General features: G+C 43.6%; 1 protein-coding gene across 1 annotated transcript in view; it reads left to right on the top strand.

The window, feature by feature from the left end:
- Nucleotides 1-1,729, top strand: part of CNRIP1 (cannabinoid receptor interacting protein 1) — a 27,300-nt gene extending 25,571 nt beyond the window's left edge. Inside the window, exon 3 of the mRNA XM_033935551.1 lies at nucleotides 1,051-1,729. Coding sequence (XP_033791442.1) covers nucleotides 1,051-1,215 — 165 coding nt within the window. The 3' untranslated portion in view covers nucleotides 1,216-1,729. The remainder of the gene's footprint in view (nucleotides 1-1,050) is intronic.
- Nucleotides 1,730-23,369: the final 21,640 nt, after the last annotated feature.

The following is a 23,369-nucleotide window of genomic DNA, read 5'->3' as shown; positions in this document are numbered from 1 at the left end:
CTGCCAATTGATCTCTGTATGGCATTGAGGGGAAGATTCTCAAAACCCACTGTGGTATAGGAGGTAATGACCCCCGTATTAATAGTCGGTGTTTTACAGCCTCAGTGATTAACTCAACATCTGTTGACAATGAAAGTTAGTGCGGGCGCTAGAACTGAATGTCAGCCAATAACTTCTGGGTTGGCAGCTGACTTGAATATTCAATGTCTGAGCTTGGATGTGGCATTGGCATTGAATATCTATTCTTAAGGGCAGTTGATGTGGTATATAATTGGGTTCAGTAGGTTATGGGTAGGTTTTAGAGGGCTCACCATACACTATCAGGGGGTTATGATGAGATGTGTACCTGGGTCTTTATATGTAACGTTCATTGCAGTGCCCCCTAGGATGCCCACTGGTCTGCTGGGATGTCTACTCTCCTCTTATGTTTCAATGGCTTGTTTTATACATTTTTCTTTTCGACATATATTTTCCAAAAAAGGTAAAAAAAAAAAAAAGATAGATGCACTAAAGGTGACCATATCTTGAAATGGTCATTAAAAGAAAGAAAAAAGTTTTGCTGTTTCAAAAATGGCCTTTTTCTCTACATTATTCAAATTTGGGGATGAAAATAATAAGTTATGGAATGGAAGAATTGGGCTGTTATGGATAAAATGGTTTTAGAATTTTTTTTTTACAATGTATTTTGGGAAGGGGTGTTTGTTATTTGTTTCATGCTTCACTTGTGGATGTTGATTTATAATCAGCACTGAGGCTTATGTTTGGACAAGATAAATATCTAACCCCCCTTTTTAATAAACCGCGATAGTGGTTATTAGCGCACGGAGCCACACGGAATGCTTCACGCTGCTCCCGACACTCATAGAGTTCCTATTGGCATCGAGAGCAGCGTGGAGCATTCAGCGCAGCTCCCTGCGCTAATAACCGCTATCCCGGTTTAGTAAAAGGGGGGGGGGGTAAGTCTAATAAATACAAAAAAGAAAAATCACATTTTTAGTAGCATTTGTTTTATTTACATGCTTTTAATATTTTTTTTTTTTTCACTCACAGTTCAATGACATTGGCAGTTTCGAAACGGTCTGGCAGGTAAAGTTCTACAATTACCACAAGCGCGACCACTGCCAGTGGGGGAACAGTTTCAGCAGCATTGAGTATGAATGCAAGCCCAACGAGACCCGTAGTCTGATGTGGATCAACAAGGAGATGTTCCATTGAGAATTCCTCAGAACTAAGGATGCTGGTCAGCTGTTTGCAAACAAACAACAATAACAGAAAAAAAAACCCCACCCCAACCCTTAGCCTTTAAAACCAGCACACCACCTTCAGAAAGGCCCTCATACATTTGCTTCATCAACTATGGCACAAAACACTTGTTGGACATTAAAGGGTGCATCAGTTTGGAAACATGCTCAGTCCACATTCTTCAGTATCTCACGGTCAGCGTTTAAGATTCAAATGAAAAATCATAATGAGGATAATTTTACGTATTTGCATTTGTGTTGCTGTATCAACGTGCTGAAATCATTCTGTCTACCTCTTGTTAGAAAGCAAATGTACAAATAGTAAATGTTTGTATCATTAGGTAACAGCAGTATTTCAAGGTTTTCTTTTTCTTTTTCAGGAATACAGATTTCTGTAACTCCCTCTTTTGTTGTGGAATATTCTAAAATAATGCTTTGACTGATCTTCCTTTTGTTGGATTTTGGTAAAAGGTAATTGCTATATTTCACATGGTGTGACATGTTTCTTTCACCAGCCTGATGAGGTAAAAATCGCTGACGGGAGCAAAAAGGTGAAAGCAAAGATCAATCTATGTTCTATAGCTTGTTCATACTCTGAAGACACAATTACAGAACTCGCTGCGCATTAAAAACTACCAGAAAATAGACTTTGATTTGAATTTGGGAAAAGCATGATTTATTTACAAATACAGTGGTGCCTCACACAACGAACTTAATTGGTTCCAGGAGCAAGTTTGTTATGTGAAACGTTCGTTATGTGAAACGCGTTTTCCCATAGGAATACATGTAAAAAAAAATAATTCGTTCTGCAGCATAAAATATGCTAAGATGACATAAAAAAGATAAATTTTTTGTTATTATTTTTATTTAGATACATCTAAAAACATACATCTCCCTGTCCTTTTACTTCCACTATCTTCCTATCCCATCTCTATTCCCTTTTGTCCCTCTCCCCATGATCAATCATCTCACCACCTCTCTCTGCCCTCACCCTCAGGGTTCAAGATTGCTTCCACTCTTTTTCCTGTTGTTCTCTCTGCCTGTCACCCTATGATTTAGCATCCCTTCTGCCCTTGTCCAATATTTCCCCTTCTCTCCCTCCCTCTCATCCCCTGCTCCAACATGTGCTTTCAGCGGCCTTCTCCCCCCTTAAGCGTCTTTTCTTCTCCACTCCACCTTTCCTCCCTCCCTGCCTCCACCTTTGTGGCGCTTTTGCACCCGACCGACAACAGAACAGGCCCGGTCGGACAAATCTCCCTGTCCTGTAGCCGCGAATCTAAATTACCTTCTTACAGCAGCTGGATTATTGAAGCTGCTGTAAGAGGTAATTTAGATTCGCGGCTACAGGGCAGGGAGGTTTGTCGGCCGGGCCTGTTGTCGGTCGATCGGGGGACCTGACCAGCTGTGCACATTCTTCGGGGCGGACCGCCCCCTCCCCCCTCTTTCGTTCGCCATTGCCTTCTTCCTACCTGCCCTGCCGCAGCCGCACACAGCCGACCGGAAGTCTTCCTGATGTCAGCGCTGACGTCGGAGGAAGGGAGGGCTTTGCTTAAGCCCTCCCTCCAACGTCAGCGCTGACATCGGGAAGATTTCCGTTCGGCTGTGTGCTGCGACAGGGCAGGTAAGGAGAAGGAGACTACCCTCGACCAACCCCGCTGCGATCCAACCCCGCAGGAACCCCGGAAGGATGCAGCTCGGGCGACTTCGTTGTGTGAAACGAAGTACGTTATACGGATCACGACATAAAGTTCGTTGTGCGCAGCGTCCGCTGTGCGAGGCGGCCGTTATGCGAGGCACCACTGTATGGTGTCTCCTGATAATACCATAATCACGAGGGGTTCCTTTTATTAAGGTGCAGTAAGCACTGACAAGTTCTTACCGCAGCTAAAAATGCCGTACTGTGGGGCATGCTCAGGCATCCTGCAGTAATTTTAGGACTGGCGTGTGTTGTCCACGTGCTAAATAAATGTATTTTTTAGTGCTGGGTGCAGGTCTGGGGGTAGAGAGTGGTGTGCTCTATGCTAACACAGCAGCTACACAGCTGCATGCCAACTGTTTAATGCGTGGTTAGTGCATGAGCCCTTAGGGGGATATTCTATAAACGGCAACGAACCTTAGACGCCAGCAAATGCCTAAGTTAATTGAGAAACGCCTTTTAAAATGGCGAAAACCAGTAAAATTAAAGCGTCTACTGGCACCTAAATAAAAGGCACTGGAATCACGCCTAAGCAAGTGCTTTATGACATTGAATGCCACTATGGGCGTAGCCAACGCCAGACATGGCAGGTGTCGTAAATTGCCTACGTAGGCGTGATTCAGGCATAGATAGGTGCCGGAAATGTAGGCCTGAAAAACCTTGGACTACATTTCTGGTGCCTATCTTTTGCAGAGGCGCAATTCTCTATAGGGCGCCATATAGAGAATCTGGGCCATACTGCCTGCAGTGGCTGCATGCTACTGGGGTAAATTAGCGCATGGACATTAATGCAGAAAATAGAAAAATCAACCATTTTACCCCTATGCAAAAAGTGACCTTAGTGCATGGAACTGACCCAAACTAAGGCCATTATTGCAGTTTGTTTTTTTAAAAAAAGCCCTGAAGAGCACCTCTTAGCGTCTGCAATACAAGTTGAAATCAGTTTTAAACACAATTGGCTTATATCAATTTTTAAATTACTTTATGCATAGGGTTATCAGATGTCTGGGAAAACCCAGACAGATCCTCCTTTTAGAGGACTGTCCAGGATCCTGGACGGACTTTCCAAAACCAGGTAGTTTGTCTGGGTTTTGAAAAGCCCCAATGAGCTCCAGCCATATCTGGAGAGCATCTGAGCATGCGCGGATGACGTCACACACATCCATGCATACACCAGGCCCTCCAGGCGCGGCCGGAGCTTGTCGGGGAAGAAGATAGGAGATTTTGTGGGGGTAGGGCTGGAGGCTGAACTGGAGAGAGGCTGAGGCAGAACAGGGCAGAGCCAAAGGCGGAACTGGATGGGGCTCGGGTAGAACAGGGTGGGGCCATGTGTCCGGAATTTGCGGCCCTAAAAATTGTAACTCTAATTATGCAGCACTCCTAGTTCATAGTGCAAAATTCCCCACCAGTCCCTTTGACTGTGCCCAAGCTCTCCTGCTCTGCAACTGGGGTTGCCATCTGCTCTTTCTGTGATTCTTCTCAGTTAGTGACAATGATGCCTCTAAGCCCTTCAGTCCTTCCCAACCAATGCTTAGGGGGAAAAAAATTCACAAGATGCCCAATACTGAATACACATGAAAAGGCAAATGAGCAAACTTTTTGAAAAAGAAACCAAACTGAACAGTTACCTTTATTTTCTGACAATCTGCAAGAAGAAGGACATCATCTCCAAAGGACTCAAAATCGAAAATCCTTTGGCAACTGCTTATAATTCTGACTATGCAGAAAAAACTCTGCAAATGCACCAGTCAGAAACTAAGAAATGAATTTATAAATCAACTCTGAAAGAAAAAGGAAATGATAAAAAACAGAGAGAAGAATTCATAAGGAACACAGAGGAGCTAAATCCCAACCTCAAGAGCCATCTAAGCAAAGAAACAATTCATTGCTATCCACAAAAAGAGACAAAAAGCTCACCTCCCTCCTACAGAATCACTCGGAGAACAGAATCCCATCCCAGAACACTGGAGGCGCAACGCCTGATGGAACAGACCTGAACCACTTGGACATACCTCCCAACCCACCTGAGAAATGTGAAAGTCAAAATTCAAAAGATAAGGTGACCAGGCAAACCAAAAGACTCAAAATAGGCAAACTCCCACTGACCCATGGAAGTGCAAATCAAATGGAGATTATAAATTTGTCCAACTACCAATTATTGCAACAGGAGACCTTTGTAAGTTGAAAAAACTCTCTTTCTGCCCTACCAGCAAAATAGATACAATCCAACTATACTCAGATCTTGAAGAATTTTTTCAGGAAATTCTGCTTAACCCTTTATGTGGCATTGTTGCTCAGAAGCAACATGTGTTTCCTATGGCTCTTATGGGAGATCTGCATCTCCAAATGCCTGTTACTTGGTACTGTTGCTCTCGTTCAACATCAAGTTACATAAAGCAGCCGTTTTCACCATCTGCCAATTAAAGGGTTAAAAGTACATTTCCACAATAAAGAGATTCCCAACAGACAGGAATACAATTTTAAACTGGATGGACAAAATACAAAACTGGACAACTACATAGAAAGTTTCAGACACAGGGTAAATCACAACTTTCCAGCAAACAAAGAAAACCCTGTATAACCTTTTCCCAACAGAACAATCTGCCATAAAGAGCTTACAAAATAATCAATACATTATCATCAAATCTGCAGACAAAGGAGGCTCTGTATTAATTATGGACACACAAAATTACATTGGAGAAGGACGCAGACAACTCTCAGATAATACATACTCTCCCCCCCCCCACCACCTTATACAAAACCGCACAAAAGGTTTTTAGTGGTGGCCAGCACGCTGAATGCATTGCTCTGGCGGTCATAGAGTTCCTATGAGCGTCTGAGCAGCACAGAGCATTCAGAGCGCCAGCCGGCGCTAAGAACCTTTTGCACGGTTTTATAAAACAGGGAGGGGGGAACTGTAAGAAACTGACTGAAGATCCCACAAAAGATTACACTTCTCCCTCCGTATTTGCTGTGATAGGGGATTAACAGACCCGCAAATACAGAAAAACCGCAAATAACTTTTTCATATGTTATTCACTGTTTTCTATTAAAAACCATCGTGAATATGGTGAAACCATGAATAACATGGTGGGAGACCTGGCCTGATCCTGAAGGAGAAGCAAAACACGGTGAAGAAAATGCTGGAAATCAGCGATTTCTCTATGCAACCTGACGTAATTGGGAGGAGGAGCAAATGCTCAAACCGTGAATATGGAGGGAGAAGTGTATACTAAACAGCTAAAAAAAATCTCATCAAAACACTTTCTAAGCAAGTAGAGCCCAATTAAAGAAACACATATCTAACCATCCTGGCAGACCGATCATATCTGGTATTGGCACACTCACAGAAGAACTATCTGGATTTATAGAGGAGATTCTTAAACCTTTTGTGCAAAAGACAAAGAGCTTCACACAAGACACCACAGACTTCCTGAACAAATTAAATAATACTGAGCAGCTACCATCCAGCACACGTCTAGTCAAAATGGATGTAGAATCACTACACAGCACAATGGAGGCGTCACGAGGATAAGATGTCAATAATTCAGCCACAGATATACAGTTCAAAGTACACTTTATTGGTAGTAGCACTGCGAAGACTTGACACTGTCAATGTTTCGGAATCAATACCTTTGTCAAGAGTCTCGAAGGATGATTTCTCTATTGCATGAAAAGTGCATTAAGCGCGGGTAAATGTTTGAAATGAGCATAGCCAAAACCTGATGTCCAAACCAATGCTAATGGTCACATGCCGTGCTTCTGTTGTCGTTGAGGCCTTTTTGGGCTTTCTCTTCAGTGAATCACTACACAGCAACATCCCCCATGCAGATGGCATTGCTGCATGTGAAAAATTCCTAAAACATCTACCCTGGACCGCCAACACTTTCTGGAAAATATTACAGCATTGATCAAATTCATCCTAACTCACAGCTATTTCTGCTTTAACAATGACATATATCTGCAAATCTTGGGCACCAGGATGGCACCACACTATGCAAGCAAATCCCTTCATGGCGGAACTAGAGGAGACATTTCTAAATACATATCAGACAAAGCCCCTGAAATACTACCGGTATATTGATGATGTTTTTATGATTTGGACTGAGGGAGAAGAGACTCAAACAATTTTACAACTCTTTCAGTTCATACCACCCTACAATCAAATTCAAAATTGACTATTCCCCAGAAAAAGTCAATTTTCTAGACACCACAATCTATCAACAATGTTACATTCAAACATCTATATATAGGAAACCTGCAGACAGATGCAGCTATCTCCACAACTCCAGTTTTCACTCCTCACATATAAAAAGATCCATTATGCACAGCCACACCACACGATACCACCGTATCTGTTCTGACCCAAGAGACAGAGATAAACACCTAGAAAGCTTGACTGAATCCTTCATACAAAAAGGATACAACCCTAACATAATCTCCAAGAATATCGCCTCATCCTTTAAAACACCCAGAGAAAACCTATTGCACCACAAGGACAAGAAAACAACGGAAAGGACCCCGTTGGTAGTGACATACAATCCAGAGCTGGAAAAACGAAGAAAAATTATGAGATCTACAAACCACCACTCCAAGAAGATGAATTACTAAAAGAAATATTCCCAGCTGCAGTGCACATGTGCTGGTCTTCTCTCAGCCACCTAATCTAAAACAGAAACTGGTGAGAAACAAAGTCCCTACATAAACTCTGAAAGAAGAGATTGACACACATCCTTGCAGTGTGGCAAGCTGCAAACTGTGAGCACATTTCAAAGGATCCCATGGTCACTCATATGGGAAAAACATTCAGCATATGGGGGTCCTTCACATGCTCATCTTCCAGTCAGTGCAAAGAAGGGTGCTACATTGGTGAAACAGGTCAGATGCTAAAGACCAGGATTAAATTTCACAGATATCGTATTAAAAATAACAATGCCAACTAAAGTGTTGGACAGCACTTTGGAATAACTGACCACTGCCCCAATGATTTTATGATGAGAATACTGAAAGGAAATTTCAAGACAATCCAAGAATGTAAGACTTTTGAAATCAAAATAATAAAATATTTTGATACCCACCAGACAGGACTTAACAAGGACCTTGTCTTTCTTTCCCACTATAAAGAAATTGAAACTGCTTTGACACCTATCTCCTATCTGATGCAGAAAATGGCTCACCACCTGGTTTTCTGCACATTCGCTCATTCACCGATCCAACCATGCAAATAAGCTCATTAATATTGAAATGCCATGTAAACTAATAGAGTGATTGATGCTCTAATATGGCTTCCCAATGCACCAAAAAAAGGTGAGCATGACAGGAGGAAGTGGGCATTCCGCCTGCCAATTTTATTTTGCGGGCGGGTAAGGTTGACACAGCAGGAGGAAGTGGGCATTCCTCCTGCCATTTTCACTGTTGCAGTGGGGGAGGTATCATTTCATGGTGGCGGCTCATGGGGAGGGCTGTCATCAGTGGAGAGGGGGGTGCTTTTTCTTTTTTTCTTAAATGGGGCAAATATTGTGTGTGTATAACATACACAGCATCTGTGCCCATTAAAAAAAAGAGGTTGTCCTGCCCTGAACAGCTGAGTGGCAGGAGGCTGCTTTCAAGGTGTTCCCCACCTCTCAGCTGTTCGAGCTTTCCTTACCAGCTCTGCGCATGCGTGAGAGTCGCTGTCATAGTGCTCAGTCGAAGGCTGAGTCAGGGATTACAACGGACATCCTCATGAATCATTTGCATGCAAACATTTTAGTGCATCAATAGCTCTTTTTGAATCAGCCCAAAAATTCAGATCGGAGAGACCTATACGGTCTTTCCAATCCTCTTTAGTGCATCTAGGCCAGGGGTAGGGAACTCCGGTCCTCGATAGCCATATTCCAGTCAGGTTTTCAGGATTTCCCCAATGAATATGCATTTGAATGTACTGCTTTCAATGCATATTCATTGGGGAAATTCTGAAAATCCGACTGGAATATGGCTCTCGAGGACCAGAGTTCCCTACCCCTGATCTAGGCCAAAGACCTTGGCTTTGATACCCACTGCAAAGAAACTCAAATTGTTTTGTCACCTCTTTGTCTCCAACTACCACTGAAATGCTTTCATGTTTCCCTTATATATACTGATTTTATTAACATTTGCTTATTTTTGATCTGAAGAAGAAGGAGTTACCTTCAAAAACTAATTATAAACTACATGAAGGGCTCCTTTTACTAAGCTGCACTAGTGGTTTTAGCGCGTGCTAGACGCTAGCAACATCGAGCTAGTGTTAGTTCTTGGCGCATAGAATGGGGTTAGTGCATCCGGCAATGCAGCGCACGCTAAAAACGCTAGCGTACTTTAGTAAAAGGAGCCCTAAGTTAGTCCAATAAAAAAGGTATATTTTTTTCTTTTATGTTTTTGTTTTATCTATAATAATAAAATGCTAAGCGCACATGCGCACTCATGCCGCGTGTTCCCTGAGATCTGATCTGTCGGGATGTGGCCGGCGAGAGTGTGCATGCGCGCTTACTTCGTAGAACTCCAGGACGCGCAGAGTGGCAGCTGCCCGGAGGAGGGCTGCCGGCGGAGGGTAGACGCCGAAAAGAGCTAAGAAGCCGGTGGGAGCGCAGAAAGCGCACAAGGCATCGGGCCCCCCTACTCTCCACCTCGCGCCACTCTCCCTCAGCCTCGATACGGACAAAGTTTATTTCTTAGTTCAAAGCCGCCGCGGCGGCTCCTCTCTCGATCCCTGCCTGCATCGGAAGCCTTCTCCGACGCAGGTGCGGCTTGAGAGAGGAGCCGCACTGGTGGCTTTGAAATAAAAAATAAACTTTGTCCTTCAGCAAAAAACTTCCGTTGAGAGGTGCAAGCGCAGAGCACGCTTCACCCCAACATACGACCTCGCCGGCTGTGGACTGTACCTTTGCTGATGCGCTTTTCTGTACGCCTCCAAGCCGTGACTCCTCCCCCCTGTCCCTGCCCCTGCCCCTCTCCTTCATGGCTGCAGAACAGAATGGAGTGTGGGGCTTGGTGGAAGTGTTTGTGTCTGGGTTGCAGGTTGGTAAAGCTGCAGAGCTGGCAACAGGTACACGTGCATGCGTTTCATCCCTCTCCTGGCCAAGACCCTGTAGATTAATGGTGGGCCTGATTATAGGGGGGGACAGAGATGGACAGGGGAAGAGGTGGTGATGGACGGGGGGGGGGCAGAAAAACAAAGGGAGGTGTACTGCTGGACAGGGGGAGCAGGGATGGACAGGGGAAGAGGTGCTGATGGACGGGGGGGGGCAGAAAAAGGAAGAGAGGCCTACTGCTGGACAGGGGGAGCAGGAAAGAGGTGATCATGGACAGGGTCAAAGGGAGAAGGGCTGCTGCTGGATAAGGGGAGCAGTGAAGGGGTGGTGGTGGACACAGGGGAAGTAAAAGGAAGGGAGAATGGACAGGGGGAGCAGGAAAGGGGTGGTGGTGGACAGCCAAGGAAAAAAAAAAGACAGAAAGGAAGAAAGACAGAAATACAGAAAGCGGCTAAGGAGAGAGAGAGAGATAGAAAAAGAAATAAAGACAGACACACACACATATATTCTAGCACCCGTTAATGTAACAGGCTATAAGACTAGTTTCTATATATTACCTTGAATATGCATATAGGGGAAAATGCTTGAGTACATGATTGTAAACCGCTTAGATAACTTTGAGGGGCAGTATATAAATACCTTAAATAAATAAATGATTATAATAATGATACATAAATGTATATACAGTATGGGGCTCATAATCGAAAGAGAAAAATGTCCAAAAACCGGTCTAAGTTGGCACTTGGACGATCATAAACGAAAGACATCCAAGTGCTGATAATCAAACCGGGTTTTGGATGTATTTCTAAATGACCTAGGCCTTCATAGTGCCGCTGAATGACCATAGCTAAACGGGGCATGTCAGGAGGAATGTCGAGGGTGGGATATGGGCAGGCTTATACTTAGTTGTACTGCATGTATAACCGAAAGTTATACAGACTAGGATCGACGGATCTTGGATGTTGTGACTTAGACCATTTAAAACATGGTCTAGGTCACAAAAAAAACCACCTAAAGTCACCAGATAAGCACTGCAAACACATAATACAGACCTACACACACTACCCCAGTGATCACCGACCTCCCCCCCCCAACCCCATAAAAATTGTAATCACACCTTTAGAATTCAGCCTCCAGAACATCATCACTTGGCAGCCTGGCATAGGAAAGCCTAGTCGTCCTGCACAGAGACGTCTTAAGTCATCTTGGGGGTGGGTTAGGGACCCATGGAGAGGAGGCCCCATGCCCATAAGCCCCTGTAATCACTACATTGTTACTGAAACATGTGCACTCCCCTATACACCCCTAAAACCCTTTTGAACTGGCATATAAGTGGCTCCTGAAGCCATAAGGGCTACTAGTGTGGTAGATAAGTAGGTCTAGGGGATTCTGGAGGTGGTTTGGGGGCTCACCGTGACCTATAAGGGAGCTGTAGTGAGATGATGACATGGCATCCTTTTTGTGCCCTGTAAGGTACCCCACTATTTAGGTGCCATGTCTGGGTGTTCAGTCCATCACTTTGCAGACCCCTCCCATATCAACAGGGCTTGTTCTAGGCGTTTTTGACTTGGATGAAAAGTTGGATGAAAATGTGGTATAAAGATGGATGATTTAGCGGCTTGGACGATCAGATCGGCAGAATGTATACTTAGATGATTTTCGTAAGGGAAAAAAATTTGGACGTATTTTTTGAAAATGTGTCCTAAGCTATTTTTTACTTTGGACGACTTGCGACTTAGATGAAATGGACTTAGACGTTCCTTTCGATTATGCCCCTCTATGTGCACAAATGCACAAATTCCACCTACTCAGTATTCTGTTAATATACGCATATCACACCACCCCTGGATTCTATATATGGTGACTAAAGATGCACGTGCAACATGTTTAATAAGTCAATTGGCCCTGATAATGGACCACAACAAGCAATTATCAGCACTAATTGCACTAATTAAATTTAAGCACACAACCTTTTATAATGTGTAGATCTCAAGAAGAGGTGTGACCATGGGAGGGGCATGGGTGGGGTCAAGGGCATCTCTAAAAATTACAGAACAAAAAATAGGAAATAAAAATCTCAAGTAGAGTCAAACAACAGAAAAACAAGTGGGGAGTGGGATAGACCACATTAACCTTGAAGAAGACAATATTTATATAAATAAATTCACAATAATAATACTTCACATCAATTCACATTGAAATCCACATAAACAAGTCCTGGTTTGGAATGATGTTATCAATGACCTGACACAGGTTTTGTGACTGCTTTAAGAGTCCTATTTCTTCAGCATCGGCTTCCTAAAGTTTGTGCTAAAGCTTGTGCTGATGCTTCTATTTTTAAGTGTATTCCCAGCATTGGAGTGACATCTAGTGAGCAGACTTATACTGTATACCACACCCTTGAAGCAGGCCTCCATTCAGAGGCCGAAACACAGACTGTGTCGGGTCATTGATTTTAATGTGAATTGATGTGTAGTATTATTATTGTGAATTGATTTATATAAATAAAGATTGTCTACCCCAAGGTTGATGTGGTCTATCCCACTCCCCACTTGTTCTTCTGTTGTTCATCTCTTAAAAATTATGCACATTGTTATAGAATACACCTGCGGTGTGGGCATTTACACCAAATTTTAGTTGGCATAAATGTTCATGCCTAATCTTAGCCATGGGGATGGCCACTTCACGTGTTCGATAAACCATGGCTAACTTTAGGCATAGTTTATAGAATAGCGCTAAGTGCTATTTTTAATGATGCCAATTCTGTAGGCACCATTTATAGAATTAGTCTATAGTGCATATTTGGCAGATGAATGTTCAAATACTTGGAGTCTGGGTGGAGTATGAGCAGGAACACAAAAGAGCAAAAGGGCCTTGAAGTTCCGGGCAATTGTACTTTAATGATGGACCCGACATGGGCCGTGTTTCAGCGTCTCTGCCTTCATCAGGTCTACATAAAAATCACATATACAAATTTTAAGTGATCACATGTACATATGCCAGGGGTGTCCAATGTCGGTCCTCGAGGGCCGCAATCCAGTCGGGTTTTCAGGATTTCCCCAATGAATATGCATGAGATCTATTAGCATACAATGAAAGCAGTGCATGCAAATAGACCTCATGTATATTCATTGGGGAAATCCTGAAAATCCGACTGGACTGCGGCCCTCGAGGACCGACATTGGACACCCCTGACATATGCAAATAGTAATTATACATAAAAGAATTAAACAAACCAAGAAAATATAAATATTATCCCAGGACAAGCAGGCAGGTATTCTCTGATACACATAACAAAGAATGCTCTAAGTCAGGGCTGCCCAAGTCCGGTCCTCGAGATCTATTGGCAGGCCAGGTTTTCAGGATATCCACAATGAATATGCATGAGAGAGATCTGCCTGCACTGCCTTCTTGGTATGCAATTCTCTCTCATGCATATTCATTGTGGATATCCTGAAAACCTGGCCTGCCAGTAGATCTCGAGGACCGGACTTGGGCAGCCCTGCTCTAAGTTATGCATGTATCATCAGCATTTAGGTGTTAGAACTTACACCAGTTCCTTGCCTGGTGTAAGTGCTTGTATCTAAATTATAGGTGCACACAGTAAAAATGCATATAGAATAGGTACCCTCTAGACCACAGGTGTCAAAGTCGGTCCTCGAGGGCCACAATCCAGTCGGGTTTTCAGGATTTCACCAATGAATATGTATTGAAAGCAGTGCATGCAAATAGATCTCATGCATATTCATTGGGGAAATCCTGAAAACCCGACTGGATTGTGGCCCTCGAGGAGGGACTTTGACACCCCTGCTCTAGACCAGTGTTTCTCAACTCGGTCCTGGAGTATCCCTTTGCCAGTCAGGTTTTCAGGCTATCCACAATGAATATGCATAAACATGATTTGAATACACTGCCTCTATTATATGCAAATTTCTTTCATGCATATAGAAAGACTGGCATAGAACTGCCCAGAGTATGACTAAAGACTCCTAAGGCTCTGCTATGTTTTGAAAACAGAGACCTCTAGTGGCTCAACAAAAGTGTTGTTTTGTGATCTTTTTATGACACTTGCAGTTCCAAGAACTTGGGAGGACTCTCTTTACTAGGGAAGTAATGGTGGGAAGACACTTAAAGAGAAACCCAGGCACTTTCTTTGTCTTTCACTGGTCAAAGCCATTTCACCTCCCCATGCTACTAGTGCTCTGACCAGCTTGACTAGGACACCCCCAGTAAACACTGATCTTAAGAAGCCAGAGGCAAAGGGAGGTCTCTGAAAAGGAAGAATAAGGGGTTATCACTGATCCTGGAAGGAACATGAGGATTCAAGTGGATAACTCTGGAAGCTGAGACAAGGTGGTCCAGCAATTACCTACAGTGACAGCAGCCATGCCTGAGCCTAGTAACCAAAACTACAAGGAGTTCCACCAGAGCTGGATCCAGGAAAGCTAATGGTTCAGGAAAGGAATGCCTGCAGCTTATATCTGGAATCCAAATCCACGGAGAAGAAGTAAAAGGAAAGAGGAAGACAGCTCACGAAAGGATAAGAGGAAATTCCTAGCCCCAGGCTGAATAAATCAGTGAACTGTATTTGACTCAAGACTTGTCCTACCTGTTTGTGTTTCTTTACAAATTTTTACTTTGACCACCTTAACACTTTACTAAATTTTCAGAACACACATTGGCCTTAACTGTGTTTGTGGAAATATAAGTGAATGATCAGAGCAAGCAATGCAGGGAGTCATGACCACTCAACCAATCTGTCCCCCAACCTAGGATCTTAAATCCCAGAGGGGATAACACTTACAAGACCGTGCTTTCTTCCTGAAGTTTTTACCTTCAATCTCTCCACTGAAAACCCTAGCACTGAGAGACCCAGACCATTAGGGGATACATAAACAGTTCAGCGCTCTGAAAGAGACTAGATACTCTAATGCCAGTGTAGAAAATAGAACAAGATGACAGAGTAGGTTATACAAGTGATAGGCGACACTATCTATGTATTAATGTTAGTCCTACCTGCCATCTTTGTCAAGCTGTACTGGAGAAGCTTTATAGTTGGAAATTCAACGTGATGGGGAAGAATATAACAGTAGGGAAATATGGGAAATTCTGTTGTTCCTCTTATCAGACTAGTAAGACAGACTGACATGTCAGCAGACAGGCTGCTGAAGTTAGAAAGACAACAATGATAGCAGATTTCAGTGACCAGAACATCAAGCTAATATTGTTGTTTCTTATGAAAATAATGCAAGATACACCTATACTTGTGTTTCAGAAATTAGCATTCAAAGTGGAAAAAAAACCCCTCAACAAAGTGTTTTCAGCCCGTCAATATCATTGAGATAACTATGCCATCATAGGTCAGAAAAAACTCGACTGTAGACAACTTTAAGTTCACAAAGAAAGTGTTGGCAGGAAACTTGTATATGTCTACCTGGAACAGTTCTATAATCTGTGAAAAGAATTTCAATCTTACAAATTGCCCATCTTTGTATAGATGAAAAACTATAATGACCCCACAGACTTATCAATAAACATTAAATTCAAAAACATTATCCGATATTTAAAGTGTGCTCATAGGAACAACCTTGGAAGTGAAAATTGTTGCTCCACATATTTACAAACACCCTATTTGTGTCAAAATATAAAAGTGAAACTTATAAAAACTTGTGTAGTTTTTTAAAGCTCTGTCCCGACCTGGACCACGTTTCACAATTGTTGCGTCAGAGAGTCAGAGAAACAACTTTCCGAAAAGGCGTTCCAGAAAAAATAAAAAATAGTCGAAACAAAATTCAAAACAGATTCTTAGTTCAAAACTATACAATTTGGCGCTTGGACCTGGTACCTGTTCACAGAGGTTTGACAGCAGCCACAAACAGTGGAGATTTTCCCCCTGATGCAGCTTTTACGAGAAAGGGATTCCCTGTCGGGTGCTGGACATTCTGCAAGGTGGCAAATCGGCAATTTGGAAATCTAAGTTAAGTATTACTTTATAAAAGCAATTTGCAAGATTGAGGGCTCCTTTTACTAAGGTGTGCTAGCATTTTTAGCGCATGCACAAAATTACCGCACGCTAAACCATGCGGTACGCTTCTAGAATAACGCCAGCTCAATGCTGGCGTTAAGGTCTAGCATGCATGGCAATTTAGCATGCGCTATTCCACGCGTTAAGGCCCTAACGCACCTTAGTAAAAGGAGCCCTGAATCTTTTTCAAAGAAGATTGTAGAACTGTTCTGTTTAAATATAAGCAATTTTCTTGCCAACATTTTATGAATTTATAGACATGTACAGTGGATTTTTGCTTTGAACTATGATAGCACAGTTATAGATCACGAGCTTAAAATAGTGTACTGAGGTCTTTTTCTCCACATTATTTGACTGTTAATTGTTGAATCACAAGTGTTGGTGGATCTTGAATATTTTCATAAGAAACAACAATACTAGTTTGATGTTCTGATTCTTTGTTTCTTACTTCCCATACCTAGTAGTATGAAGATTTCAATTACCCTAATATCAACTAGGTGAGTGGCTCTTCACAATATGCCATAGAAGTACAGTAAAACCTTGGATTACAAGTACAGTAATTTGGTTTGAAAGTGTTTTGCAAGACATTTTATTAAATTTTAACTTGATATACACGCAATGTCTTGCAATACAAGTACATACAGTATACACACATCACAACTGAGCCGATGGTTCTTCTCTCTCTGATGCTGCAGGAGTGTAGTGACTGTTCTAAATGAGCGAGGTCTTGCAATACAAGTACGTACGAATATTTTGCATTAAAGCTTTTGGGTTGTGTAACAAATCGTCTGAGTTTCCATTATTTCTTAGGGGAAAATCGCTTTGATATACGAGTGTTTTGGATTGCAAGCATGTTTTCGGAACAAATTATGCTCATAAACCAAGGTTTTACTGTATTGATTATAGATGTTATAAGTGACTGTTTCCTGGAGTTGATGATCCTGGATCCAATGGGAATAGAAACTAGTTTTGTTCTTATTTATTTGGATTTAGCTCACCCTTTTTACAGTAGTAGTGCAACATAATTTACATGCAGGTAGATGCTAACCAAAACTGATTTCTTTGGTTTAAGCTGAAACTGAATCTGTGGCCAAAATTTGCCACTCAGTTGTGGCTAAAGCTGAAACTGGCAGCTCCCTTCACAGACCAAGCTGTCACTTCATTTTCCTCCTCCCCATGCACAGAATAAGCCCCTTCCTCCCTCTCCATGCACAGAACAAACCTCCCTCCCTTCCCCCTTGTGTAGAGCAAGCCCCATCTCATCACCCTAGGCTTATAGTCCATCCCTGATGGTCTTAGTAAGTGGTTTGGGCAGGAGTGATGCCCATTTCTCTCCATTACCAAAATGGCTGCTGCAGTTTTTAGCAGTAGTCTCATGAGACAGTTGCTGGAGGTTGTGGAAGCCATTTTGAGACTGAAGCTGGCACAAGCAGGGAGAGGAAGGGAGGGGGCTTGTTCTGTGCATGAGGAAGGTGGGAAGGAGAGCAAGGGAAGCCACTATAAAATTTTGGTTCCAGCAGAAAATGCAATGGCATTTTTTGGCCAAAACTGAAACAAGGCCAAATAGGAATTTTTAGGCTGGTTTTAGTGCTGAAACCAAAATTTGGTAAACCTCTATATTCAGGCACACTAGGTATTTCCCCGTTTCCTGGGGGATTGGACCAGAGACAACAAACAGTTAAGTGACTTGCCCAAGAAGTCAAAGAGAAGCTGTGGTATTCACTGGATGTTAGCTCTGTATTTACTTTTATTATAATTGTACACCGCTTAGAAATTTGATTAAGCGGTATAAGAAACTTTAAATAAACTTGGAAACTTGCTCTAACCACTAGGCCACTCCTCCATGTCAGTGGCACACAGGAGATTAAATGAGGAGTAATAGTGGCATTAGAGATCCATCAAACGGGATAGAGAATGATAAAACTATCACAACAGCATTTAGCTTTATAAAGGGAGACTATGATAAAACTGGGATGTTAAAGGAAACCTGGAGGAGTAATATAGAAGTACTCAGCTCAAGAAGAGAATGATGTGGAGCCATGATAACTCTTGACACTTTTTGTTTCAATGAGGCAAATTCATCTAGTAAAGGGGCACTTGAGGTAGGTTATAGAAGTGGTCAGAAACCACTTCACAGGTCGCGGACCTGATGGGCCACCGCGGGAGCGGACCGCTGGGCGAGATGGACCTCTGGTCTGGCCCAGTGGAGGCAACTTCTTATGTTCTTAGGTATAGGGAAACCAAGCCATTGTGACATCACCGATGAGGTTGGCTCTTAGGCATTGGTGGAATGAGGCATTATGACATCACAATACGAGGAGCCTCTAAAAAGCTCTCAGCCCAAACAAGAAGAGAATGATGTGGAGCCATGAATCAAATCAAAAAGTGGAGCCATGAATCAAAAAGTGTCAAGGAAAGTGTGGAATAACATGTAAGTTTAATGTTTGGGCTGAGAGCTTTTCAGCAGCCCCTCGTATAATAGTAGTCTGCACGAGATGAGCTGATCCAAAAATATCGCATGCAAGCCCAAATACAACATATTTCACAAGCTGGAAAAGGTAGAAAGAACGCCAATATTGATAAATAGGCATTCTTTAAACACCAGCATGGATAAGGGCATTCTTTAAACTGGAAAGCACAAGTTCTAATGAGGAAATTAAAAAAAAGGAAGGGAGTGTCGAATTAAGAATACCATGCAGCTATTGTATTAGAGAACTGAAGCGGCATAGTCACATTCAGACAATCTCTGCACACAAAGATATACAGTATCTTGTGAATATGTGGAAGGAAAATGAATGCGCTTCCTATCACCTTTCTCCATTTTTTGAGGGGCTATAGCTTAAGGATAATTAAGCCTATCTTGCTTGTTATTTTGGCGGTTCCCTGCTGTAAAACCTAAGAGTAAAAACCAATAGCAGCAACAACATTAAAAAAGCCATTTGAAATCCTTCTTTCAATTGGAGAAATGAGTACAGAAAGGAGATTGTCACATGTAAAAAGAGCACTGTGTGTGTGTGTGTGTGGGGGGGGGAACAAAGACAGAGGACCCCCCAACAGAACAGAATCAAGTGAATTTAAAAGTCCTATCATTAGAACTGAAGAATGAGCTGAAAGACATAGAAACATAGAAGATGACGGCAGAAAAGGGCCATAGCCCATCAAGTCTGCCCACTCTCATGACCCACCCCCTTGATTTTACTGACCCACCCCCTTTACATCCTTAGAGATCCTACGTGAATATCCCATTTACTTTTAAATTCTGACACGCTGTTGGCCTCAATCACCTGCAGTGGGAGTTCGTTCTAACGATCGACCACCCGTTCTGTGAAGAAATACTTTCTGGAATCACTATGAAATTTCCCTTCCCTGATTTTCAGCGGATGCCCTCTGGTGGACGAGGGTCCTATAGGACAGAAGATATCCTCTTCCACCTCGATCTTGCCTGTGATATATTTAAACGTCTCAATCATGTCTCCTCTCTTTCTTCGTTCCTTGAGTGAGTACAGCTGCAATTTATTCAGCCTTACTTCATACGGGAGATCATTGAGCCCCGAGACCATCCTGGTGGCCATTCGCTGAACCACCTCAATTCTCAGCACATCTTTCCGGTAATGCGGTCTCCAGAATTGAACACAATATTCCAGATGAGGTCTCACCATGGATCTGTACAACGGCATTATGACTTCTGACATCTTGCTGACAAAACCTCTACGGATACAACCCATCATTTGCCTTGCCTTGGAGGAAGCCTTTTCCACTTGATTGGCAGTTTTCATGTCATCACTAATGATAACTCCTAAATCACGTTCTGCCGTGGTCCTAGCTAAGGTCTCGCCATTCAGTGTGTAAGTTCTGCACGGGTTTCTTCTACCCAGGTGCATTACTTTACATTTTTTAGCATTAAAGCTGAGCTGCCAAGTCGATGACCATTGTTCCAATAGTAGTAGATCCTGCGTCATACTATCTGGCAAAATGTTTTGACCTACTATGTTGCACAGTTTGGCGTTGTCGGCGAACAATGATACTTTTCCTCTAAGCCCTTGGGTCATATCGCTTATGAATATGTTGAATAGGATCGGGCCTAAGACCGAGCCCTGTGGCACTCCACTGGTCACATCCGACGTTTTGGAGGGGGTACCATTTACCACCATCCTCTGAAGTCTACCGCTGAGCCAAGCCTTAATCCATGCAGATAGTGTCCCCCCCTAATCCTAGTGATTTCAGCTTATTCAATAATCTGCGGTGTGGGACGCTATCAAAAGCTTTGCTGAAGTCCAGATACACCACGTCTAGAGCCTCCCTAGCATCCAGTTGTCTTGTTACCCAGTCAAAGAAGCTAATTAGATTTGATTGGCAGGACCTGCCCTTGGTAAATCCGTGTTGATGTGGATCGCGCAGATTTTCTTCGTCCAGGATTGTATCAAGTTTTAGTTTGATCAGTGTTTCCATGAGTTTGCTTACTATGGATGTGAGACTCACTGGTCTGTAATTTGCCGTCTCTGTCCTGCAGCCCTTTTTGTGGAGGGGAATAACGTTAGCTGTTTTCCAGTCCAAGGGGACTCTTCCAGTGCCCAGGGAAAGATTAAAGAGCAAGGATAATGGTTCCGCCAGGACTTCACTCAACTCTCTGAGCACCTTGGGGTGTAGGTTGTCTGGTCCCATGGCTTTGTTTACTTTGAGTCTTGAAAGTTTGCAGTAGACGTTAACTTTCAAGACTCAAAGTAAAGACATGCAGAACTAGTTATAGTAGCTGCATCTCTTTCAAGTCATTGCAGTCAGTGACGTAGCGAGGGTAGGAAGTGCCCCAAGCGGTGGCACCCCCTCCCCCAATACACCTCCTCATCTCCACTGCCCAGCTCTTTCTGCATCCCCCCCACACTTGCACCCTCCCTTCCCTGTACCTCTTTAAATCTTTGCTAGCACGAGCAGCTCCTATAGCCTGCTGCTCATGCCGGTGCTGGCTTTCCCTCTGATGTCACTTCCTGGCCCCATGACCCGGAAGTGATTTCAGAAGGACACCAGGCCAGCATGAGCAATAGGCTGGAAAAGTTGCTCTTGTTGGTGAAGATTTAAAGAGGTGGGGGTGGGGAATGGAGGGCGCAAGTATGGCATGGGGAGCCAGAGAGGTGCTGGCACCCCCACCAAGACAGTACACAGGGAAAGTCTTCCCTCTCTCCCCCCCCCCTTACTATGTCACTGATTGCAGTGCTGATGTTTTGTTTCAGGCCCTATTTACTAAGCATTTTCCTCATAGACCTCCCCCCTCTCTAATTCTAGAAAGATGTGTGTGCAAATTTGCATATGTAACAGAATAAGGTCAGTTGTGAGCAGTGGCATACCAAGATGGGAGGTCCGCCCTGGGTGCACGCCCTAGGTGGGTGCACAGCCAGCTCACCGAGTCCGGAACCTCCCTCCCTATTCTGCCGTTGCTGCTTTCCTGAACCAACATCGGCAGTAAACTTTAAATTTAGTCTTTGCAGAACCTTCCTGCACCTCCCCATGGCTTCTAGTCCACCCTCTCCAACATCACTTCCTTGTTCCAGAGCAGAGCCGTCAGCTGTGGAGAGGTGCAGCAAGGTCCTGCGATGACTATGTTTAAGTTTACAGCCACTGCTAATGTTTCGAGAAGCATACAGCAATGGTGGGAAGGTGAGGGGGCAAGATATTGGAAGGCATTGTGGTGGAGGCAATGTTCCCTCTAAGCCGCGCAGGTGGCGGCTGCACACTTCTCTTCAGAGCCCATCTTTTGGCTGCTGTGCACCAGGAGTAGCACTTCCTGCCCCCCTCCTGCCACCAGGATGTATCTTGGAACAGGCCAAGTGGCTGCTTCCTGCAGTCCAGGGTTCCATCCACCCCTTTCTCCCCCCTCCATGGAATCCATCTCTGCAGCTCTTTCATCCTTCATGCAGCCGACAGTGTGAGTAAACACACACTGCCTTTAGTGGCCCGGAAGCTTTCTCTGCTATTGCTTCATGTCGCCTGTTCCCTCATAAGTGGGAAGCAGTAGTAGAGGGAAAGCTTATGGGCCACCATAGGTAATGTGTTCACTCACGCTGCTGGCTGCCCGAAGGATGAAAGAGCAGCTACCTTATCAGATCCCATGGAGGGGAGGAACGCAGGGGGGAATGGGTCACTGGGGAATTTGAGGGCATTAGAGAAATGCTAGACCGAAAGGATGGAGAGGGAAAAAAGAAAGAAGCCAGACCTCACCTCTGGGGCAGGGAAGGGGAGGACAGAATTGCCAGACCATTGTAGGCAGTAGGAGGAGGAGAAGGAGAAGGAAAGAAGAGGAGATACCAGACCACAAAAAGGGAGAAAAGGAAGGAGAGAGAGATGGTCTACTGGAGGGAGTGGGAAGGGAAGGGAAAGAGGAGAGAGAGAGAGAGAGAGATTCTAGACTAGTTTAGAGAGGAAGAAGGAAGGTAAGGAGAGAAATACCAGATCACAAGAAGGGGGAAAGGGAAGGCATGAGATGGACTACTGGAGGGGGAGGGAAGGAGAGAGAGATATCAGACCAGGGAAGGGAAGAAAGGGATAGTGATTGAGGCCAGACTAGAGGAAGGAGAGGAGAAAGATGTCAGACCACTAGAGGGGGGAGAGAGAGGGAGGAGTTGCTGCACAAGGGTGGGAGGGGTGGAAAAGGGAAGAGAGATGGAAAAAATGCTGTTTAAGGAAATATAAGAATAGGGGAGAAGAAAGAGAGGGAATATGGTACACATGGATGGAGAGGAGGGGAAGGGCAGAGAGAGGGAGGAGATGGTGCACATGGTTAGATGGGAAGGGAAGATATCCTGAAAATAGAGTTAAGGGCACAGACAGAAAAAAGTGCAACCAGAGACTGGGAAAACATGTGTAGAAAAATAAAATCACCAGACAACAAAGGTAGGAAAAATGATTTTATTTTCAACTTAATGATTGAAATATGTTGGTTTTGAGAATTTACATCTGCTGTCTGTGCATTTGTTTCTATTTCTCTGGTGTACTACATGCACGCAGTGTGGCATTAGGGTTTCATTTATGTATATTAGGACTTGTAATTTGTGTTCCTTTATTTGCATAGGGTTGATCTGTGCTCTGCATGTGTGATCAAGGCCAGATGTTCTGGTAAGAATGAATGATGAGAAACGTTGTTGTCATAGCCCAAAGTAGGAACATATTTGTTAGCTCTCCTTCACCCCTTTTGGTCTCAAAATGGCCCTCGATTTATGGAAGTGGGGAGGAGAAAGGGGGCAGACACTTTACGATAGTGGGGAGGAGAGAGGGGGCAGAGGCAGGCTTTTTTATTGCCAGCCGTGGTGATATTATCTCCAACGCTCATAGGAATTCTATAAGAGCTGGAGCTTTTACTACCACAGCCA

Source organism: Geotrypetes seraphini, chromosome 3 (assembly GCF_902459505.1).
Source record: "Geotrypetes seraphini chromosome 3, aGeoSer1.1, whole genome shotgun sequence".
In the NCBI taxonomy this organism is placed as follows: Eukaryota; Metazoa; Chordata; class Amphibia; order Gymnophiona; family Dermophiidae; genus Geotrypetes; species Geotrypetes seraphini.
Note: the sequence above shows the minus strand (reverse complement) of the source record. Positions and strands in the feature narration are given on the sequence as shown.